General features: G+C 41.3%; 1 protein-coding gene and 1 pseudogene across 4 annotated transcripts; both read right to left on the reverse strand.

Moving 5' to 3' along the window:
- Positions 1 to 75: 75 nt before the first annotated feature.
- LOC146683700 (uncharacterized) lies at positions 76 to 2,557 on the reverse strand. 3 transcript variants are annotated; one of them, XM_085445994.1, is made up of 6 exons: positions 2,439 to 2,557; positions 1,850 to 1,882; positions 1,634 to 1,686; positions 991 to 1,370; positions 787 to 903; positions 76 to 581 (listed from the first exon to the last, which is right to left on the reverse strand). In XM_085445994.1, the coding sequence occupies exons 2-5, from the start codon at positions 1,864 to 1,866 to the stop codon at positions 787 to 789; spliced, it is 567 nt and encodes a 188-aa protein (XP_085302120.1). In that variant the 5' UTR covers positions 1,867 to 1,882; positions 2,439 to 2,557; the 3' UTR covers positions 76 to 581. The 3 variants fall into 3 exon arrangements, with proteins under 3 accessions (XP_085302120.1, XP_085302121.1, XP_085302122.1); XM_085445995.1 differs by lacking the exon at positions 2,439 to 2,557 and adding an exon at positions 2,334 to 2,421; XM_085445996.1 differs by lacking the exon at positions 1,850 to 1,882.
- A 3,452-nt stretch (positions 2,558 to 6,009) lies between these two features.
- LOC146683701 (uncharacterized) lies at positions 6,010 to 12,141 on the reverse strand (annotated as a pseudogene). The gene is made up of 6 exons (XR_014917409.1): positions 12,109 to 12,141; positions 12,001 to 12,012; positions 11,872 to 11,891; positions 11,675 to 11,786; positions 11,426 to 11,599; positions 6,010 to 7,575 (listed from the first exon to the last, which is right to left on the reverse strand). The product of XR_014917409.1 is annotated as an uncharacterized LOC146683701 (transcript).
- Between the last annotated feature and the right edge of the window lie 12,333 nt (positions 12,142 to 24,474).

Raw genomic sequence — 24,474 nt, forward strand, 5'->3', positions numbered from 1 at the left:
TTAAACAGCGCACACAACACTGCAGGTGTTCTGTAGATAATGTCAGAAAATAATCCACACAAAACACAAACAGTGTTAACTTTGATCACTTTAATTATTCAGTATTCATATTTATTAATGTTAGTGTAAGGAAGGAGGGTGAAATGAGCAGTGGAGCAAGAAGTGAAGGTCACACAGAGAGCAGCTGACATCAAGAAGTGAAACATTTACTTAAGAATAAACTGGCCCTGTTATCAGACATGCTGTGATTGGGTGGAGTTTTCCTGTTGTCATTATCACGTGTAACTGATACTTCATTAGTTTTTTTTTTCTTCCTGTTGATGTTGTGAAACTTGCAGTAATAAACTACAGCATCAAAAAATACTTTTCTTCCTCCTTTAGCAGATACTATCATCTAATAAATACAATCTGGGTGGAGAAATAAAACAGATCAGAATTCCATGGAGAATATAACATTTTTACACATTCAGCTCTGCTTTAGCGTTAGTATGTGGTCAGAGGGTTCATGCCACTGAAGATGATGTTTGCTTTCATGCTGTTGAAGCCAAAAACCTGAAGCTCTTTTGGCTAAATACCAGAATCTGTAAGAGGAAAAAAAAGTATTATTAAGAGAACAACAACCTCAATGATTATCCACATCAACCACTCTGAGACACAACATGTCATGTTTCTCCATCCCAGCAAACACCAGCTGTGTTTTACTGAAGTGATGAATAACAAGGAAAGAGCAGTCAAACATAAAGGCTTCAATCCTGGATCTAATTCTAAGCTGGGATGGATACCCACCTATGATTTTAGGCTTTTTAAGAACGCCGACTTGGTTTCCTTCACCAGCTTTTGATGCTCTCCCTCCAGTTTCCTCCCCACGCCTCCCATCTTCACTGCTTCCCAGTCCTTTTCAGTCTAAACAGAAGATAACACAATACAAAGAACCTGTCAGGTGATCGATCTCTACCAGCAGGTCTTATTCTTAACACTCGAACTTCTCACCATATCTTTGAAGGCCTCTCCATTGTAGTAGCTCTTGGATGCTGGATACTCTATGTCTTTGTCATGTAGTTGCTGGAAACTGGAAGCCACCAGATGCAGCTCCTCTCCATCGTAGGCGTACAGCTTTTTGTCCTCACAGGTCATCAGCACGAGCTCGTCACATGGACACGAGGTGCCCTCCACCACACCGATGACCTGCATGTTTACGATTTTGGGGAGGTAGAATTTTCCCCAGCCGTTCACTTCATCATGTTTCCCTCTGTACATGGTGTCCTCCAGCCCTGCTATCCTCAGCATGGCACCAGCTGGATTCTTCAAGCTTAAATGCTTGTTTTTGTATTTGGAAACAAAATCTGACACCCATTCCAGGTATTTTATACCTGGAAATAAGCAGAGAAGATGAGCTCACTGATCTCATATGCTCGGACTACTGTCCACGTGCACAAAGGGAAGGCTTTCTTCAGTAAAAAGACAACAAAGGCTGACGTGAATCATTTTGCTGAACTCACTGAAGACCACAGTTTGAGACCCTACCGGAACAGATTTTTACCCTTAGGCTAAAAAATTATTGCGATAAAGGAAAAAAGATACAGATTGGTTTTTTGTAACTATTATGCCATCAGACCGAAAAGCATGCCGTTACCTTCTGCCCTCTCACACTGCTGCAGATCTGGCATAACAAGAGAATGATGTGCACTGAAAGAAATAAAAAGGTTACAGTAAAATGAATCAGCGTGACAGTGATCACTGGAAACTACAAAGTATCACAACACTATCTATGAAATCCCAAAATGCAGTGTGGTGTCTGTAAGCACTAAACATGACATCCCTGCACATTTGTCTTCTGATATGTAGATACCTTGCACATACAGCCATTTCAGCCCTCAGTCACCTAGAAAAACAGGTGATTGTCAAAACAGTCATGGAAAATCCAACTTCACATTAATTCTACTTAAACATGTTTGGGACTTAAAAGAAAACTGCTCCATAAAAAGTATTGTAAAAAAAAAAAAAAAAATCCTTTTCAAATATAATTTACATTGTCTGTAGTAAATAGCATTAAATAAAATGTCTTTTCTGTTATTTGCTTCTCACTCGGAATATTTATTCTTAGCCTCAACACTGTATGATTACGTTTAAAAACGAAACTAAGGTGAACGTGACAAACAAAGCGCTTTCTTGTTCTGTGATAATGTAAAGTTATTTATGTAAACACAAGCCGAAACACAAGCGAGTAACAAACGGACTGAAAACATTGCTTCATTAAAAACTCGCACAAACAAGCAGCAGCAGCCTCACTTCACTGAGACAGCGCTTTAAAAATGAAGCTAGTCGTTACGTACCAGAGCTTTCTACACAGCCCTTTATCAAGCCGAGAGAAAGTCACGCGAAAAAAACCACTCATTACTAATAACGAGTATCAGAAAGGTTCAGCTGAGAGTAGTTACCGGGTTTACGGACGCACACTGACGTTTTCTGTCCTGTCGGGAGCAGCTGTGGTATCAGTAACAACAGACTCGGTACCACTACTGACTGTGCTGCCTTCACGTGCTCATCAACCGTTGTGATTCACAGTACTGTGCAAAAGTCTTGAACCAGCCCCTATTTGTATTTTGCATAAGCGAGTTTAGACCCTTTTGGGGGGTTGCACAAGCAAAAGTGCCCCTAAAAATAACTACAACAATAAATCTATAATGATACTATAACTATAACAATATTATAACTATGCTAAAAAAGCATCAATAAGACTTTCGTTGCTGCGGCAGAAAGATACAACGGCGGAGCAGTAGGTTAGGCGTGTGGTGTCAGGGAAGGCAGGTTTTCACAGCCGGCAAGCATCATCTAATCATGCCTTCCCTATTTCAGTAGCGGCCAGGCCGGAGAGGAGGAGAGAGCTGCTGGAGCAGTGAACACTGCAAATTGCTGAAGGACACAGTGTCCACAGTGATACTGTAAATAAAATAAAAAGCAATAACACAAGCTTGTGCGTCGTGTTGGGTCCTTTGGGGTCACATCCAGATTCCCCAAACATTCAGAAAGGGGCTTCATCAGAGAAAATGACTTTACCCAAGTCCTCAGCAGTCCACTCGCTGTAATTTTTTGCAGAATATCAGTCTGTCCCTGCTGTTTTTTTTGGAGGTAAGAGGCTTCTTTACTGCCCTTCTTGACACCAGACCATCCCACAGAAGTCTTCACCTCATTTTACGTGCAGATGCACTCTCACCTGCCTGCTGCCATTCCTGAGCAGGCTCTGTACTGGTGGCACCCCGAACCCGCAGCTGACTCATCTTTAGGAGACAGTCCTGGTGCTTGCTGGATTTTTTGGGGGCCCTGAAGCCTTCACAACAATTGAACCTCTTGATGAAGAGATAAATGGTTGATTTGGGTTGATTACTTACAACATCCTTCCCTGTGAAGCCCTTTTCATGCAATGCAATGATGGCTGCACGTGTTTCCTTGCAGGCAACCATGGTTAACAGGAAGAACAATGATTTCAAGCATCACCCTCCTTTTAACGCATCCAGTCTGCTATTCTAATTCAATCAGCATGTCACGAAGACCAGAGATGGGCAGTAACACGTTACTGTAATCTGACTACTTTTTTCAAATAACGAGTAAAGTAAGGGATTACTATTGCAAAAACAGTAATTAGATTACCGTTACTTTCCCGCAGGAACGCAGCGTTCCTGCATTACTAAAACCGTGATTTTTTTGCGTCACGACAGTGACGTAAGCGAGTGCACCGTTAGTGATAACAGCTGTGTGCAGATCAACAATGGATCACATTTCGATTGTGGGAGAGAGTATGAGCGTGCAGCATTTAAAGCGTGGAAGTACTGACCTTACTTTGAGTTTGATTCCATAAAAAGTGACAAAAACATTAGTGTCCGCTGTGCGTGGGAAGAAAACTTCTTTTTACAGCGAAAAAAACCCCCTAAACTTCCAAGCAAGCACCGAGTGCGCAACGACGTAATGGGAAACTCACAGAGAAACTCGTGGATTCTTCCACTGACCGCTGCGGCACACCTGCACCAGGATAAACCTCCGCCTACCCCACTCCTGCTATACAGGTGAAAATAGAGCAACAGGTCTCTGCGACCTGCTGGAGCAGGGGGGCTAGGACTAGGAGGAGGAGTTGGCTGTCCGACTGCGGTCTGGAGTGTGGAGCCTTCCTGCTGCTGCGGAGTCGGGGCGGTCTGCCTCCCCCCACCGCAGGGAAAAGGGAAACACCACCTGGGTCTGGGTGCAGTTCCCTCCTCCAGGGGCAAGGGTACCTAGACCCGGTTTGTAGAGTACGCTTGGGGAGTGTGATCGTGTGTACAACGTCTCTTTATGTCTGTCTCCACGTTGGTTGAGTGTGGAGTAAGTGCATATGAGAGCATGAGGGTGGGAATGGATGTTTGTATCTGTGTGTGCCTGTATGTCTGTGTCTATATGTTAGGTTGGGTGTCAGGCGCCACCTCTCTGGGGACACCTCAGGCCCTCCAAGGTTTGGAGGCCTATCTCCCCCTACCACCACTTCCCCTGCCAGTGGCGGACCCCCTCAGACATCGGTGCGTTGGTGGTTCTTTGTGTCCGGGGATGGGCGTCCAGGTACACACCGGCTCACTCCTTGGCGGCCGCTTATCGGGGCCTGGAGCCTGGGGCTCGCTCGGGCCACTTCGGAGGTGGGGTGCCCCCGGCCTCTCGGCCTGGGGCTCGGTCACTCAGGCGCAGCTGGCTGCCGGCGGAGCTCACGGGCGCGTCACTGCAACTCCACTTGGCTTCTGCTCCGCGGCTGCTGAGTGAGCCCTCATCTGGGACTCTCCTCAGCTCTTTCTGGAACAGTGGCGCAGCTGCCCCTCTGTTGGTCTTCCTTGGTCTCTTGTGTTCTGGGGGCCTCTGGATGTCTGGAGTTTTGATCTCCTCCACACCTGCTTCACGCCCTGGAGGACGGGGCTGTGGCCCCCCCACACCCTCTAGCAGATTATTACATGAAGGAACCTTTTAAAAAACAAAAAACAAGCGCGTCCATGCTCACAGGTGTACACACAGGTGATCACACCCACAAACTACACCCTTTTTGGCTCCTACCTCAAAGCACACTGTGTTCTGTTGATCTTATGTGCTGCACAATAATGTTTAACATTTAGTATTTACTGTCATATTCCCATATATCATTGTGATGTTGTTTATTCTATTACTCTTGTTCTCTTCTGCTTGCTTTCTTTTTTCTTTCTCAGCAGGTGACCCAGGTGATTGATATATGCATTTTTTTTCTCTGCCCGTTCTGTTGGTTTTTGTCTTTTGCCCTTCTCCCCCGTCCCTCTTCTCAGCTGTTTCTCTTTCCCTCTTTCTTTCTCCTCTTCTTTCCCCCAGTCAAGTCTGTCCCGTATTCAATAAGTGAAAATAAAATAAACAATAAAAGGTGAATCAAATGGACCATTACGGCAAGGCTGGGATGGTCAGTTTGGTAAAGTAAATCCGTTGGGCATCTTTCTTTGCCTTTAGACAACAATTCTGATGCAAAAGAGCCAAACGGGACAGGCAAAAAAAAAAAAAAGAAAAAAAAGAAAAAGAAAATAGAGCAACAGGACCGCTAGTCTTTGATGTTATTTATTTTCTGCTGTGTTTTACTTGCATCTATTTGAAAGACTGAGTGTAAACACAAAAAATATTTTATTTTATGTGCTGGAATGTGCAGAAAATGGGTTTCAATGTTAAACTAATTTATTCAAGTCAGAGAATGTTGCATATAATTAAATTTTTGCTTGATGCATAAAGTTAAAAAAGAGATTTTTCCACTTGATTACATTTTGTATGATGGATTATGCAGAAAAAGTAGAATTGGGCTGAAAGATCTATCTTTTTATCACCTATTCAGGTTGTAAATTGGGTTTTTAAAAAGTAACTAAATAATTAAGGCGCTGCTGCGCCTTCTTCACTGTTTTGTTTGTGTGTACTGACCACGTAAGATCCTCAGCCAGATGTACTCCAAGGAACCGGAAGCTGCTCACTCTCTCCACAGCAGCACCGCTGATGGTGATGGGGGTGTGTACTTCTCTGTACCTCCGGAAGTCCACTATCAACTCCTTTGTCTTTGCGACGTTGAGGGTGAGATGGTTGTCTTGACACCAGTGGGTCAGGGCGCTGACCTCCTCCCTGTAAGCCGTCTCATTACCGTTGGTGATAAGACCCACCACTGTAGTGTCGTCCGCAAACTTCACAATGATGTTGGAGTTGTTAGTGGCCGTGCAGTCGTAGGTGTAGAGTGAGTACAGGAGAGGGCTCAGTACACACCCCTGTGGAGCACCAGTGTTCAGTGTGATGGGGGATGAGGTGATGCTGCCCTGTCTGACCACTTGGCGTCTGTCAGACAGGAAGCTAAGGATCCAGCTGCAGAGGGAGCTGCTCAGTCCTAGATCCTGCAGTTTCCTGTCCAGCTTCGAGGGAACGATGGTATTGAATGCTGAGCTGTAATCTACAAACAGCATTCTCACATACGTGTCTCTCTTCTCCAGGTGTGACAGGGCAGTGTGTAGTGTCAGGGCTATGGCATCATCAGTGGACCTGTTGTGGCGGTATGCGAACTGTAGAGGGTCCAGTGAGTCGGGTAGTGCAGAGCAGATGAAGTCCCTGACCAGCTTCTCGAAGCATGCTACAACTATTATAACTACATGTGTAGCGCTTATGAAAGAGGTTATAGATGGGATCATAAAAGGAAAAAATGGTTTTGTTGTTTTTACTTCATGTGCATCCTGGGTATAGACCAGTATAAAGGTGTTTCTTCCCAATAATTGCTGTCTCGCATCCTTCATATTGCATTTTAAAACGTAGAAGCCTGATTTTATTATTACATATAATTTCTAACAAGCACATTATACGGAGCTGGAGAGTAAACAGTTTGAGCAAATCCACACTCATTCTGTCAGAGCATCATTTATTCATCAGAATCAGACCAAAGCAGATGTATCAGGTCACCTCTGCACCTTATGATTCTGGGGTGTAAAATTCTCCTGTCCATGTCTTAAACTGAATTGTTCGCAACACATTCATAAGATCCTTACGAACCTCTTCCTCTGCTCTCTGCCTGTTTTCAGCTGAGTGTTCGTGCACATGTTTTATTTTTAACTTCTTCCTCATTTGTAAGCAAGTTGCTCAGGCTCTCGGGTTCAGCACAGTTACCAAAGGCCAGTCTTTGGTGTCGTCTGTGTTCAAGCCAAACAAATTGTGACATGATCTGCAAGGGTTCATTTTTTCATCATTACTGAGATTAAATGCCTCACACCTGATGTTTCCAGGTACTTCAATGGTTCCATCAAAGTAATCTTTCTTGACCTTTTTTGGATAATAGGTCATCACTGCACCAGATACATATTCATCCCATTTGCTAAGACAGGAGGCAGCAATCACAATTTTCCCCGGGTTAGGACCGTTGGTGGACATGGAGACTCCGTAGTACCTCTCTGAATTTTGGTCGGTTTTGGATTTCTGGGAAATGCAGATGGTGGAGGAGACCAGAAAAAGTGGAGCAAGGTTTTTGATGAGTTCTTGCAGACTCTTTCTTATTTGCTCTTCGTTCTCTGGATTCTTCAGCAGGACAATCTGGAAATAGTTACAAATACAGCCTAAATGTTACACCAGCATCCTAGAAATGATCAGCTTCCATTTGTTTATATTGTAACTGTAATATTTTTATAAATATCTGACTCTAATTCATGAGATTTTTGTGATTTCTTTTAATATATAGTTGATCCTTGGCGGTCGCACACACTGGCGTATGTGTTCTGTGTCAGAGTTGAAACTCCTTTCAATGTAGTCCAAAGCATCGACATAAATATCCTTGTCTGTTACAGGGATACCAGTTATCTCACCGTGCACATATTCTCCATCCTCTTTGCTGTCCATCACACCAAAGTGTATTGTGCCATTTGATCTGATATTCATACAACCAGCTGCAAATTTAAGAACCTCTTTGGCAAACTTAGCTTGGAGTCTTGTGCGATCCAATGTAGCAGCTACAGCAAAAGACTTAAATTCGTGGCATGGCAATATCAGATTAAAAGCACCTGATTCAGGCTGCAGGATTCTGTGTTTCACATATAAAAAATCAATCCCTTCTTGATCAAATGGCCTTGGTTTACAGTCTTCCTTTGAGATTAACACACATTGTTCCTGAGAAGCGTGGTTCTCCTCAAAGACATCTTGTTCTGTCTCTGTAGTTTGTGCTGGAGGACCATCACTTACTGTTGAAACAGACTGAACCAATTTCTGACTCCTCTTTTCCTCAAACTCAGTTCTTTTGGAACCAGTAGTTTTTTTCTTTTCTTGACATTTTTGCTGGGAGTTGATAAGCTCATCTCTTCTCTGAATAATCAAATGAGCAGGCCCTGACTTCATGTAGATTTTTGTTTTTAGAAAGTCCTCATTTAGTGCAAGTAGGATTTGTCCATTTACTTCTTCTTCATGGAGCTTTTCTATGTACTGTTCCTTCACTCCAATTGATCTTAGCCAGGTGCTTACTTCAGAGTCAGTCCAATTCTTGGGTGACTGCTGAGGTGTGTCAGCTGTGAAAGGACAAAAAAGCAAAACAAAACATGAATTACCCTATGCATAAAAACATCAGTTAAATAATGTGTGACAATAACTTTTTTATTTAAGACAAAAACTGACAACATATTATACCGCTTCTTTACTTTGAAATTCCTTGTATATTAAAACATTTTTTCGCCGTTCCGCCTAATCGCATTATGTATGTGGCGAGAGGCAAGCTGCATACATAGTTCACCAGAGCAGAATTCATATTCTTTTACATACTATGGAGGCATTTTTTAATTTCTCTGCAGCTTCAGACTGAAGATATCAAGGATCTATGTTCACCAAAGAAGCAAAAACATGAAGGAAAGGAAATGTCATCTGGATAAAATGTCGCCTCAAGCCTCATATCCTGAGCTTAAATTGGGGCTCTAACACATGGAAATGCTTGATGACATCCGTAACCCCTTTTCTCTAAAAGCCAAGTGAGATATCTCACTGTGGGAAGTGCCCTCTGGCGTGACCAATCATGGAAGCTCTACTACCACAACGTCTCTCGAAGACGAACCAACAATTTCGAGGACACGGGGTCCACAGACATCCTTTTATAATAGCCCCTGTGCCATAGATGTGACATAGGCTTCATTCTATGAGAGGTAGCCCAGGACATAAAGAATTGGTTGCTTTTCCTAAACCCCTGAGTCCTGTTTAGCTAAATGCATAATGCGCAGACAGGACAAAGTGAATTAAGCCGCCTCTGGCTCTCATCAGCAAATGGCCGGTGGATGAAAAACTGATAGCTCCAATGGTAGACTCCCTAACCTTAGACACAAAGGTAGGCTTAGGGCACAGAGCCACCTTTCTATAATTTGGGAAAAACTGGAAAATAAAATTTATCTCTATATATCTCTATCTATCTAGAGATATAGAGATATATATCTATATCTATAAGGGTGCAACGATACACAAAATTCACGGTTCGGTTCGATACTTTGGTGTCACGGTTCGATATTTTTTCGATACAAAAAAATGTTCATGCATTTTTAATTTGTCATTTATTAAAATTATAAATATATATTTTAACTCAAAAGTACAGTTTTTAAATTTAACCCTAACCCTTGTGCGTGTTTTTTATTTTGACAGCGAATGCGCACCTGCGGACCACTTATGTGCAGCCCTGGTTATTTAGCTCATCATATCGCAGCCACAGAAATTCTTTTGTCCATGAAACCATAAAGCTGCACTTTTTTTTGCCTTATAGTCTGATTTGCCATAACTTCTCCGTTTTGTGGTAAGCTTTTCTTTGGCTGTCACTTCTTCACCCTGACCTGTCTTATTTGGCTCAGCAGAACTGAAATGCTTTTACACACGGACTCACATAAGCTCAGCGATTCTCTGCGCGATCAACCTCTCACATGTTTAAGCTGCGGGAGATTTCACTTGTCATGTTTGCATAGTAAGCTAACAATTAATAAGACGATGTCAGAGGAATTGGTGCACAAATGATCATCACTCACAGATCAGTGCTGTCGCTCTCTATACACAGTTCGCACGATTGCAAAGTGAAAGCAAAAAAACAAGCGCAAATTCAAACGCGACTTCAATATGTCACATTGACAGTGGCTCACCGATGCCAATGACATAATTACCCAGCTACATTTCTGAAAGAATGCAAAAGCATTGACATATATTTTTCCTACAATAGCCCGACGGGCAGGGCAGAGATAGATTTTGGTAGCCCGACTGGAAAAAAATCGCTAGCCCCGGGACGTCGGGCTAGTGATATTGCGAGCCCTGTATCTGATTGAGGAATCACTCATCTTTGGAAAAGAGTTTATTACAGAGAAATGGCTCTTTCCAAAATAAAAGCTATACTATCCGCTTCTTCTGGGCTATATTCTCAGCAGCATAAGGAGAATCATGTGCTAACGGCTGTCTAAATGACTCGGCTAAAGTTAGTAGCATGCTTGCTTTTTTTTGTCTGCTTCCACTTGTCTTTGCACTAGGATGATGTCGGTGTAAATGTGCAGTCATATTCGTTGTGTTCCCACTAGTGCTTTCAGGTTAATCTCGTTGAAATGACCTTAACGCCACAACACGGCAAATCTCCGTTAACGAGCTACCGCCGATCGCTCCGTGCATGGGGCTAGACGGCCAACACGTTAACGAGCTAACTGCGCTAACACACTAGTTCACACCCATGTAATTGAGCATTGCGTGGCACATCCAACATACTGTTTTACTTTAGTCCATGACGCGCTTACCTTCAGGGTCATACGTCACATGAAAACCAAAATAATTCCAAACGCCAGATCCGAATGAGGTTCAATTTGCCTGTTGCAAGTAGAGCTTAACTTCTGTTTCGCTAGCTTGCCCTGCGCTCTTCCTTCTGACTATGCTGTCTGTGTTGAGCGCTCAGTGGATCTGCGCTCGACAGTGCAGCCTAGGCGGAGTAGTCGAACACAGATTCACTGAGCGCTCAACACAGACAGCATCGTCAGAAGGAAAATTGATAAAATAAATTACAAATGTTGTATTGTTCGATACATATGCGTACCGAACCGAAAGCACTGTATCGAACGGTTCAATATCGATACGAATATCGTTGCACCCCTAATTATTTATTCATATATATATATATATATATATATATATATATATATATATATATATATATATATATATATATATATATATATATATATATATATATATATATATATGATCAAGATGTTTAGTCTATTGAGTTATTTAGCTATGCAGGACAATTGGATGTTTTTTATTTAGATAAGAGATGGAGTGGAATAGTTCAAAATATATCTAATTTCAAATCAACAAGCAAAAATCCATCTTTGTTTCTTACTTTCTTTAAAACGGAAGTTTGACAGATTGACTGAAAATGTGAGAACAGTTATCTTACCATGTCGAGCACACAGGAGAACGGACTCCGTCTGGGAAGCTGAGTCAGATAGAATTGAAAAGGTCTGGGAAATTTTTCCTTTAAGGCTTTCAAAATATCACCATCAGAGATTATTTCTTCTGGAGAAAAAGGGATTTTATTGATTTTGCCCAAAAAGAAGATGCTGTGAAGAATCTGAGGGAAAACACATTTACTTAATGTTACAAGTGACATAACAGGACAGTGTTAAAGGTGCCAAAATTAACCCACCTCATCCACTAAGTGTTTACTTCCTGGGGCCATGTTAGACCAGTCATCCATCTTCATGATAATCTTGTAGGCATTTTCTCTGAAACCTTGAGTTTTCAGAAATTCTTCTTTTCTAAAATGATAATGAGTGAGCTGTTAGGGATTTAAAAACACAAGAGGTCTGATAACTTTGGCTTCAGCAGAATCTGCAGACATACCTGTTTTGCTCTTGGTCAGCCTATTTTGAACATGAGAGAAAACATATTTAATTTAATATTGACAGAATAAAATAACTATCATTGGTGGCAGAGAAGATGACAGTGAAGAAGTGAAAAGCTGCTACTCACCATTGCTGCAGTCTAAGAATGAAACAGAAAGCACAGAGCGAGCAGCCTCCGCCTTAAAATGGTTCCTCATGTGATTTAAAGAAGACCAGCCCTGCACGGGACTCTTACTCTACTGTAGAAAACAGCTCCACGGGAGAGCATGCGAGCAACTCTCCTAGTAATAGCTAGTGGAGGTTAATATGCACCCGCTGATCACTTTGTTACGTTCCCCTGGGGGGGGGGGGGGGTCTAGGCGGTGAGGGGGAAGTAACAAAAGTGACCGAGTCAGAAAAAGGAGTCAGGGAGGCGAAACAGTTAAATAAAACAGTTTTATTGAAGTAATTCAACTAAAAGAGACGGACAAGCCGTTATCACCATAAAAGAAACACAAACAAAACTCAGGCGTTGGTCAAATAAAGCAAAAAGTCAAAAGGAAAGCGCAGCTCACTAGCTGGAAACCACACTACACAGCTCACTAGCTGTACCCACACAAATGGCACTCTGGCCCAGAGCTCACCCTGCTCTGGGCTTAAATACCTTTAATCGCTGATGGGAATCAGCTGTACCGGCGGGAAAGGTGGCATCTCAGGCAGGAGGTAGTGGGACACGCCCACACAGGCACCCTCAGGAGAGAGAGGCCCTGCTAGGGCCGTAACACTTTGTTTATCATTTGCTCTCCTGGGCCCTATTTCAGGAAGCTGGTTTAGTGCAAACTCTGAGTAAGTATACCCTGAGTTAACGAAAACTCTGGGTTTTCGGTTTCACAAAGCGAGTTTAGATTCATTCTGAGTGAGTTACTATGACGACACACTCCGTGAAGCTAACCTGCCCCCTAGCAGGTTTACTTCAACTAACCCTGACGTTCTCCGCCTCTTTGTCGGAAACCTGACTGTAGGAAGTGTCAGACATGGCGTGCTCCTTCCTTGAAGAGCCAGTAGATGTTGAAGCCCAAATTCTCTGCAGAGCTCTCCGCCGGGAGAGAGTGATCAGAGCGCGTTTGGACATTTTATCATTTCCTGATGATTTCCTGTGCGAACGTTACCGTTTTTCAGCACAATCTATAATTTATTTGAATAACATCCTCAGGCCATATATTACGCATGTGACACATCGCGGACATGCTCTCAGTTCTGTACATATTATTTGTATTGCACTTCGGTTTTTTGCAAACCGGAGCTTTCTGTATAATATTGGTGACGCTGAGCACGTTTCCAAGGCTACCGTCTGTCGGGCAGTCAGGAATGTTACAGTTGCACTGAAACGTCTCCTGTACTCGTTTGTGGTGTTCCCCGGTCATAGACCCACAAGATTTATCAAAGAGGGATGCCACAAAATTGCAGGTATCAGGATGAACAAAACTTAATTCATGATGTGGTGATACTTGAACTACTACTTAAATTTTACATTTATTCTCACGGTTCCCAGGCGTGATTGGCTGTATAGATGGCACTCACATTCCAATCATTGCTCCTTCAGTAAATGAAGGAGACTATGTGAACAGGAAGTCTTTCCACAGCATTAATGTACAGGTACATAGCTCCCTGTAGCATTTCAAACTAACAAATTATTTCATTATAGTAATGGATGCTAATTTGTGTTCTCTGCACTGTGAAGATCATATGTGATGCTGCCAACATTATCACAAATGTGGAAGCCAAGTGGCCTGGATCAGTGCATGACTCGAGGATTTTCAGAGAGTCAGGGTTATGCACATTATTTGAGCGTGGTAAGAAAAACAGACTTATTTTGATATTTCATACTTATTTTGGGCCTAACATAACAGCATTCCTCCATTACACAGGGGCCTACGATGGGATTCTCCTTGGAGACAGGGGTTATGCATGCAGGCAGTACTTCATGACACCGTTCCCTGACCCCAACCCTGGGCCACAAACCCGCTACAATGCAGCTCTAGCCAGGACAAGGGCACGCATTGAAATGACCTTTGGGCAAATGAAGGGAAGATTTCAGTGTCTGAAAAGCCTGAGGGTTGCACCTGACAGGGCAGGTGACATTATTGTTGCATGTGCCGTACTGCACAACATTGCCACCATCAGAAAAGAGAGGACTCCTGTGGTGGAGGTGCAGCCTGATGATGACCTCCAGCCAGTACACTTGGACCAACCTAGTGGCAGAGCTGCACGGGACAGAATTGTGCAACACAATTTCGAATATTAAAAACATGACAAAACATATTTGTCATTGAAATTTATTTGAGCATCTTTATCTGTCTCATCAAAAACAAGCCAGTCATCATTTGCCTGGAAAAAAAATCATATATACTGTATCACGCAAGGTCATCAATAGTGCTCTGTATGAAAGTGTATTTTTACTTACTCTGAAGCAGAGGCGGAGGCAGACATTTGATACACCCAGGGCTTAGCCCTAAAGGGTAGTATGCATGTGGGATGGGGGCGGGGGGTTATAGGCTCTGTTTTGAGTTTTGTTCAAAAAAGCAGGACTTCATATAGGTTTTAAATTAAGCAGCAAGAACAAAGTCGGGGCTAAACCCCAATTCAACCAGACCCAGAACTGATTCGGAATTAAAACAGGACTACAACAGTTCAAAATCAGGACTACTTAGGACTTAACCAAGACAGAACCAGAATCAGAACTAGATGATAGTAGCACTAAAACCTGCACTACACTTATTTTTTAATTCTACCGAAGTCCACTATTTAGATTCAGAAAGGTTCATATAATTATTTAGCCTTGCTGTGAAAACAAGCCTGCATAACTTAATAAATGTAGAATTTGAAAAATAACAAACCTAAAAAGAAACATTAGGTACGAGATACATGAGGACCTATGATACGGTGATACTTTTGGTAAACAACCATTTGACTAACATGTGTGTCTCACCTGCTCTTGTTCATCTGTTCTGTCCTCATTCTCCTCTCTCTCTCTCTGCTCCTCTCTCTCCCTCTTTGTGCTGACAATCAAGCCAAACACCAACATCATCAAATATACAGTTGAAACCAGATATTTATTACTCTTCAGATAAAAACACTTTTTTAATTGTAACATCAAATCAGACTAAATGTTTATTTTTTTAGATTGATAAATATAAAAACATATTTGTTAACTTTAAGAGTAAAGAGAGAAACTATCTGTATTTCTTAATTGCAAATGGCACCAAATTGTATTCAAACTGAGCCACACTTATGGAGCTCCACAATTCTTTTCCAGGTGTTTTGGTTGATATCTCTGGATTTTCCCATGTCAAAGAAACAGGCTCTGTGTTTTGCCTTATATGCATCCACAGCTGTGCCACCAATTTACTCACATGGACTCTACTAACCTATCAGAAGCTTCTTCAGCTCAGAATGGAATCGTCTGGAGTTTTCTTATTAATTAACAATAAACTTAGTGTATATGTACTCCTAAATTTGATGAAAGAGATAAAAAATAGAAAGCTCTGTCTCTCTTTATTCTGACCTTTAACTAATTCAAAAGATATTTCAATATTTATTTATCCAAAACAAAACAAGTTTACTCTAAACTGATGTTGTGCAGTAAAAAAATGTTCTTGTGTTTTCCATAAAGTGTAAATATCTGGTTTCAACTGTCAATATACTGCTGTGTGTTGAAATTTTTGTTTTGCATAGGAATATACTGAACAACATACAAAGTACAATATATAAAATAACATCTACCTGAGTTTTTTCTTTGAAAGAAGCTCCTTATGTCCATTCTTGTATATCAGTGCATTACTGAAACCGATTTATTTAGCCGTGGAGGGTAACAACTGAAAATATGAAATAAACACACATGTAAGCTAAGACTCTCTAAAAAAACAGCAGTGTTGTTGTTCGGCTTTTCATGTTGCCATTTGTTGATTCACTTGAAGAGCAAGTAACTTAACATGGGTCAAATGATCAGTTTGATATCAATCTTTCGTGATACACCGTCATATTTACATTATTGGTACAGTACGAATGATTTGCTTTGGTACCTGCTCAAACTTCAGCTCTCCTCTGTCTGCCTGGCTGCGCTTCTCCAACAGCGCACGCGCAGGCAGCAGCTGCCCCGCCCCCTCGCTCAGTCGCTTAGTGTCTGAGCTCGGATCATACCAATATTAGGGGGGATTTACACACAGTCGTAAATTCCCACAGTGTGCACTATGTGCTTCGAATATTGTGTGTAGTTTTTGTTTTATACAGTTGTCAGCCAGGCATCTAACTATGAAAAAATGACACTCCAAAAGACCCCGGGCTTCTGAAAAAACAACCCGGGCTTAAGCCCAGTAAGCCACCCCCCCGCTCCGCCACTGCTCTGAAGTTCCTTTTGAAGCAACTCGATTTCTAGTTGAAGTTTTTGCCTCATTAGAGCTTGAAGTTCGATTTCACCTAGGAGCTTTGGTTTCTTCAGCTCAGTATACTCCATTTTTTGCTGGAGACTGCTCTTATAGAGCAAACGAATGTCACCCTGTTTCAATTGTAGAAACAACATTTAACGGTCAATACATGTCATATAGGAAGTAAAATTAATTACAACACTGCCCACCTTTGTATCAGGCCTCTCTGCCGGCCTCTTGGCCTGCAAATCATACTGCAGTCAGAAACACATAGCAGTACACAATTAGATGGAAATTCAGGCCAAATTATGCATGAACTTACAGGGACTTCCTCTAAACCACAGTCATCTGACAGGGTTGCGTCACTGTCCTGTGCAATGGAAACAAAATGGTGTTACAAAGGGATGTGGTACAGCCTATTGGTCTAAATAATTGAAAAAAGAAAGATATATATATCTCCCAACTTACTGTGCATGCTTCAGTCACCCCTTGCATGGGAACAGGTAAAAGTGATGGAGTGTCATGTAAAACTACACACAAAAAACCCACAATGTCAATAAATGTCAAAGTACAAAAAGCATGTTAATTAAGGCAACAACCAAATATTTTACATTCTACAAATAGAATTATGAGCTCATTTACCAGTTATGTAGGTGCTGCTGCTACTGCACCCCGGCTGCTGGTCTAAGGAAGAGCTGCCCCCAGGGATGCCCTCAACAATGGGTCTGGTGGCATTCAACCCTAGGGCCAGCTCCTCTGCCGGGGTGTGACGAGGGGGTGCAGGACCACCACCTGTCTTTTTTTGCTCTGCCCTTTTCTTGGTTGCTGTTATACACAACCAAACAGATTGTTTCAGGGTCTCTTTTCAAGAGACTAAAAGCAATATAAGTGATGAATATTACCATTCTGTAGAATATTCTTATATTTCACTTTTACTTGTTCCCATGTTCTAGTGGGTCCTGTTGTGGCTCTAATGTGAAAGAGGATATAATGTAATATAATATAATATGATATAATATAATATGGTATAATGTCATATAATATAATGAATTACTTACGTGTTTAATTTGTCAGCAACTTTCTGCCAGCCCTCTCTCCTTGCTTTTGCAGCCTTTGCAGTGTTCCCTTGCGTTTTAATTAAACTCTGGAACTCCTGAAATCCCTCAATAAAGAGTTCTTGCTCTGCTGCCGAAAAATACTGAGCGCGCTCCTTCGACATTTTCGCCGACCAATCAAAGGGTTGCCGATCAATGTTTCTACTATCGATGCGTAGCCCCTCACATTACTTCATCCAGGGCCCTATTTCAGGAAGCCGGTTTAGAAAACTCAGAGTGAAAAACGATACTCAGGGTTGAGTAACCCCGAACTGTCCAACTCGGAATATTCGGTTTCAGAAAGGCTGATAACAATTAGTTCAGTCAACGCGGAGTTGCTTTAACCCCAAGTTAAGCGCGCGCACGAGGATACATAAAGCCCTGATTAGTGGAGCACAGATTAAGCGAGTCACCATGGAGACGGAGGGAAAGAAGGCGCGGTCAATGTATTTCACAGCGCTTGAGGCCGAAATTCTGATGGCAGTATATGCAGATAACATGCAAATTTTGCGGAAAAAAAGTAACACAGCCTCAGCTGCAAAAGAAAGGGAGCATGCATGGCAAAACATAGCCGACAGAGTCAATGCGTGAGTGTTAATTTAAACATTGATCTAGGGATTTCCACCCATTTAACACGTTATTTTATTTTATTTCATTTTATTTTGTATTTCATACATTTTATTTTGTGATGTGATGTGAGCGCAGGTGCAACCCAACAGGCCCCAAACGTTCCTGGCAGCAAGTAAAAATGAAATATAAAAATATAGTCCAAACAGGTAAGGTGTAATTGTATTATGAGCCATAGTGCTTGGTCTGTTTGTCCGATGTAAATCAATTGCAGTTAGAGGCTACATTAATTTCCCCTCTGTAAGCACTTATTGAAATTATCTGAGCACATTACAAGTACATATTTGCTTACTCTATATTCTCAAATGTGACCCGTTATAGCCAACAGAAAAAAAGCGGAGGCCCGAAAAACAGGTGGGGGTCCTCCACCACCACCACTCACAGAGGCTGAGCAGTTGGCTTCCACATTTGTGATAATGTTGGCAGCATCACATATGATCTTCACAGTGCAGAGAACACGAATTAGCATCCATTACTATAATGAAATAATTTGTTAGTTTGAAATGCTACAGGGAACTATGTACCTGCACATTAATGCTGTGGAAAGACTTCCTGTTCACATAGTCTCCTTCATTTACTGAAGGAGCAATGATTGGAATGTGAGTGCCATCTATACAGCCAATCACGCCTGGGAACCGTGAACATAAATGTAAAATTTAAGTAGTAGTTCAAGTATCACCACATCATGAATTAAGTTTTGTTCATCCTGATACCTGCAATTTTGTGGCATCCCTCTTTGATAAATCTTGTGGGTCTATGACCGGGGAACACCACAAACGAGTAGAATAGAATAGAATAGAATTCAACTTTATTGTCATTGCACATGCACAGGTACAGGGCAACGAAATGCAGTTTGCATCCATCCAGAAGTGCTTTAGTGATATAGATATATTACAATATATATTAGCAATAGTATAGATATGTAAGTATACTACAGAAATGGGTCTATTATGGTATGTTATAATGTACACGGTATGAAGTATGTTGTGAATATTCTATAACTAAGTATGTAAAGGCTGTAGTGAGTACAAGCTATGTACAGGCTATGAACAGGATATAAATATGAAAAACGTACAGGAGACGTTTCAGTGCAACTGTAACATTCCTGACTGCCCGACAGACGGTAGCCTTGGAAACGTGCTCAGCGTCACCAATATTATACAGAAAGCTCCCGTTTGCAAAAAACCGAAGTGCAATACAAATAATATGCACAGAACTGAGAGGATGTCCACGATGTGTCACATGAGCAATATTAGGCCTGAGGATGTTATTCAAATAAATTATAGATTGTGCTGAAAAACTGTAACGTTCACACAGGAAATCATCAGGAAATGATAAAATGTCCGAACGCGCTCTAATCACTCTCTCCCGGCGGAGAGCTCTGCGGAGAATTTGGGCTTCAACATCTACTGGCTCTTCAAGGAAGGAGCACGCCATGTCTGACACTTCCTACAGTCAGGTTTCTGACAAAGAGGCGGAGAACGTCAGGGTTAGTTGAAGTAAACCTGCTAGGGGGCAGGTTAGCTTCACGGAGTGTGTCGTCATAGTGACTCACTCAGAATGAATCTAAACTCGCTTTGTGAAACCGAAAACCCAGAGTTTTCGTTAACTCAGGGTATACTTACTCAGAGTTTGCACTAAACCGGCTTCCTGAAATAGGGCCCTGGAAGCAGAATTGCTGATGAACTGGTTTTTATTTAGGAGTAGGCAGAGCGTCTGGCTCCATGTCTCTAAATATGTCACACACTGGTTCACTACCTCAAAAATAACACAGAAAATCACCAAAACACAACACAAATCCTGCCAATGATTCAACACAGCTGAATCAAATGGTTTGATTACCTCTTCAGCATGCCATCATGTTTGGCAAAGGCCTGATAACAAGCCATTCATTTGATTCGGGTGTTGGGGAACAAGGATGCATCTAAAAGCTGCAGGACGGTAGCTCTCGAGGACCGGGATTGGGCACCCCTGTTATAAACCATTGAATTGGGTACTGAAGCAGTGACGTGCCAAATGAAGCTTCGGGACATCATTGATCACATGACTCTGTTCAGACGAACCAAGCTTCAGCTCAGTGTTTCTGAAGCAATGTGTTCATATTTTTTCCTTTTTTTTTTTCTTTTTTGACACATGTGCCAGAGCTTCAGCTTCAAATGGGCCATCACTAGCAGACACTCTTGTGTGTGTGACGTCTGCTTTGTTGGCTTGGCTGCTTAGCTGAATTTACATGCAAGAAATTTAACTGAGTGCATACTGTGCCCATGAAGTTAAATTATTTCCAGGGACAGGGGTGATTTCAGGTAGGAATGGAAATGGAGAACTGCTTCCTGTAGAAAACGGGCTCCTAATAGTCCACTTCCTTTGAACTCCTTTTCTGACTGTCTATTAATCCTGCTTATCGGGTCTTGCACTTGCACGACAAACAGCTGATTACAGTTCATGTGTCAGAGGAGGAAAATAGCGACGCAGTCTACAGCATGGATATGAGCAATTATTTTTATTGCACAAAAGATGGCATAAATGGTAAAGTGGAAAACTGCATCCCGGTCAGAAACAACCAAAAATAAAGCTGGTATCATAACTTTGGTTCTTAGCAAGCATCCGCCAAGACAGCATGGTAACGCTAAACTAGCCAAGAACCCCGAGTAAAAGCTGAGTGAACGAAAATGTTACCTTCAAAAGCAATTAGACAATCAATTGTAGTCTCTAAGAATGATTCAGAATAAATAATCACAATTTACAATACAATAGACTGGTTTTAGGGTGGACACTTTAGTTTGAAGTTCAGTTAACGCTAGAAATGTGTTTTGGAGTTTGTACGTGTTTTGTCTCTAGGGGCCACCGCATATATTTATATATAAACATATATAAATAAAACCACTTTTTTTTTTTTACATTAGTAATTCCTTTTGTGCATAATTTTATATTATTGTTAATAATAAATTAATGAAAGCAACAAAACAACCTGAAGAGCCGGTTCGGAGCCGAAAGAGATGGCTCTTTTTAGTGAGCCGAGCCGAAAGAGCCGGTTCTCTAAAAAAAGAGCCGGAAATCCCATCACTAGTGACTAGAAGAACTGGGGAAGTGTGTATTGGTTGTGTAGCGCACTGTGGGTTCAGCTAAGGCAATTTTTAAAAAAATTGCTAAATTTGTCCTGGGCCATCATATGATAGATGAGAGAGAGAGAGAGAGAGAGAGAGAGAGATGAGAGAGCCTTTATTTGTCAGTTGCAGGTCTTTTGCCCACAACAGAGCATAGCTTGTTAGTAATGGAATGAAAACGAATGGCTGTACTCACTCATGAAAAAGAAGTGTAACACATCCAAATGTAATGTTCTTTTGTCCTTACAGAAATAGTGATTCCTTCAGAATATCGGGTAAATGTCATCTTCAGGGTCATAAAGGCAAACTACCTGCGATGGTTTTTGACAGCCCCAAGAAGGCCCAAACTAAACTGACTCTGTTCAGTATCCTGAGTGAAGAGGCTGGGGAGTTAGGCCTTGGCTTTGCTGGAAGATTGGCCTGTGATGTCACAAGGGACACAAGTCTGTAAAGGCATCAATCCTTCAAGTGCAGATATAACAAAGGAATGAAAATGATACCTTTTTTGGTGATATGAGACATTTCCACTTATCTGGATTATTGGTTTAATATTCTTAATACACTTATTTTATAATAACAGAGTCTTTGCAAAATCCAAGAAAACCTGAAAGTTAACACCTTTGGTCTTTCAGCAGTGGATTCTGTTTTTTCTTTCCTTTGTGACAAAATGGATCACCTCTCTTAAATTATGAAACTTGTTGAATTTTTTTTTTTTTTTTTTTTTTTGCTATTAATGTCATCTGTAAAACAGGATTGGTTAAAAATGTTCACATGTTTTGACTTTGTATTGAGTTAACTGTTGAGCAAAATTTTTGGTTCCTAATCCACACAATATTACGTAAGTGACGTCACATATCGCACAAATGTGGCAAAGAAAGAAACGAATCACATGTGTCAATAAATGTATATGTGTCACACTCTTGGGTTTCAGTTAATTTCCTGTTTTATTTTATGAGTCTTGGTATGTTTACACTGTTGTCATTTTTATTTCCTCTTTGTCTTCCCTTATTAGTGTTACTCTATTGAGTCAGTCTTATTATTTAACCATCAGATAATTACTCACTTTGAGTTTGTATATGCTCCATATTTGGATTGGTGTCTGACTCTCCATGCTTGAGTTGTGCCTGTCTATTGTATTAAACATTTAGATGTTTGGACTTGTGTGCCTATTAGGATTAGGATCGGTGCACTTGGTAATTGACTGGGTTTAATTTAGTGGCCTGGAAAACAGGCCCCAGAGATCTGGTCATTTTAAAGACCGGAGTAATCTGTGAGAGCTATTTAAATAGATGTAAACTTTTTACACAGGTTTTTACCTTTAGTGTTTCACAGAGGGTTAAAAAGATAATGTCCATAATTTATCATTTTTGAAGAGATATTTAATTTAGCAAGAGCAAAGCAAAAGCTGAATCAAATAATCATAGAATCAAATCACTTGCACTATACAGAAATCCAATCTACTCTGAGCTAATGCTGGTTTCTAATACTGATGTTGGGGTGAAGGAGAGAGAGGAGGGTGGGCACGCCCTGGCCACTGGGGCATTAGTTCTGTGTTATACAATCCAACAGGAAAGCAGCCAAACCATTGGACATTGGTCAAGTTAACATTCCTGAATACATACACACAGAGAACCTCTGAGCCCCAAGGTCAGCATTAGCACTAACATGCCACTTTAAAGAGAATCTCAGTGAGACTCCTATTATAGATTCTTCTTATTCATCATTATGATTAAGACTTATACCTGGTTATATTCTTAATTGCAATTAGACATTAACTTTTAGCAAAATCACTTAACGATAACTCTATTATAGTACTCTGCATTCAATCATAAAAAGGCTGGATGCTGAAACCTTTTACTTCCGTTTTGGATGACTCACAGGACCTCAACCTCTGCCACTCCATGTCCAAAAACTGCCAGGTACTGTTTTATGGAGCAAAAAATTAAGAGTGAAGATTTTATGAATAATACCAACAATTACAAAAGCAGACCTTTAGTAATAAGTAATCTTTTATTCATAATGCACAGTAATATAAAAATAAGACCCTACTGAAAAATGACGGGCACAGATGAAGCAGTACAAAATACAATCAACCAACCTAAAGTAATGGTAAATGGCCTGTATTTATGTAGCGCTTTTACTAGTCCCTAAGGACCCCAAAGCGCTTTACATATCCAGTCATCCACCCATTCACACACACGTGATGTGAATGTGTAGCCACAGCCACCCTGGGGCGCACTGACAGAGGCGAGGCTGCCGGACACTGGTGCCACCGGGCCCTCTGACCACCACCAGTAGGCAACGGGGGTGAAGTGTCTTGCCCAAGGACACAACGACCGAGACTGTCCAAGCCGGGGCTCGAACCGGTAACCTTCCGATTACAAGGCGAACGCCCAACTCTTGAGCCACGATCGCCCCCAGTAGTAAGTAAAGTAATGAATAAAACACATTTCAAACAACACCTGCTTGACAGTTAGAGACCAAACAATTTCTTTCCTTGGCAGAAAGTTAAGTTAGCTATTCAGCTTTAGTTTTCAATAAAGTTAGCAACTGAAGCAGTCCCTTTGAAATGTCTACATGTACATAAGATGCAGAGTCTACTTGTACTTGTGCATAGACTTGGCTTTAACAGTTTCTAAAACATTATTTAGTTTTTCAACAGCATCTTCTGTGCTTTGTACTACACAACATTCAAAGTTGATAAAGGAGTTTTCAGAATGATTTTCATTTGTTTAAAATGGCTACAAGATATTCTAGTGTTATAGTAAGAGAATGTACAAGTGCACTGAAATGTTTCAGTCAATGCAAACCCCCCCCCCCCCCCCAAAAAAACCAGATTTCCAAACAAACTTGGTATTTTATTTTTTATTTTTTATCACTTGAGTCCTCACACTGTACAGAGTAATGCCTTTCTTTCATTGCAATTTTTGCCAAGGTAGAAATGTCTGTTTCCATGTTTGGATAGTTGTCATTGTCCAGCTCTGCTAATTTTGCAAGTAGCACTAGATGCTTGCAAAGAACTCCACTTATGAACAGTTGCAGTAGGACTCAACAGGGCTAACACACATACTGTTAGAATGTGCATTTTTTGTGGCCATAATGCTTATCATATGACATGCTGCACAATGACTGTGTGGTCTTTCCAAAGTTTTATTATTTTAAATAAAACACAGGCCTTAAAGCCCACTGCTCTGTAGCTGTTTTGATTTTTTTTTCTAGCTCTGATGCGGTTAAATTGTAATAGTCTCTTTTCTTGTCTTCACCTGACCCCACATTGAAACATTTATAATGGAGGGTTAATGATTGAGTCCACCTGGCGTTTTGACACATGAACACAAAGTTGCGTATCTCTTCTTTTCCAGTTCCCTATTTT

The sequence above is a fragment of the Copadichromis virginalis genome, linkage group LG22 (assembly GCF_057382275.1).
Source record: "Copadichromis virginalis isolate Kocher_CV1m ecotype Utaka linkage group LG22, C_Virginalis_male_GT1.1, whole genome shotgun sequence".
In the NCBI taxonomy this organism is placed as follows: Eukaryota; Metazoa; Chordata; class Actinopteri; order Cichliformes; family Cichlidae; genus Copadichromis; species Copadichromis virginalis.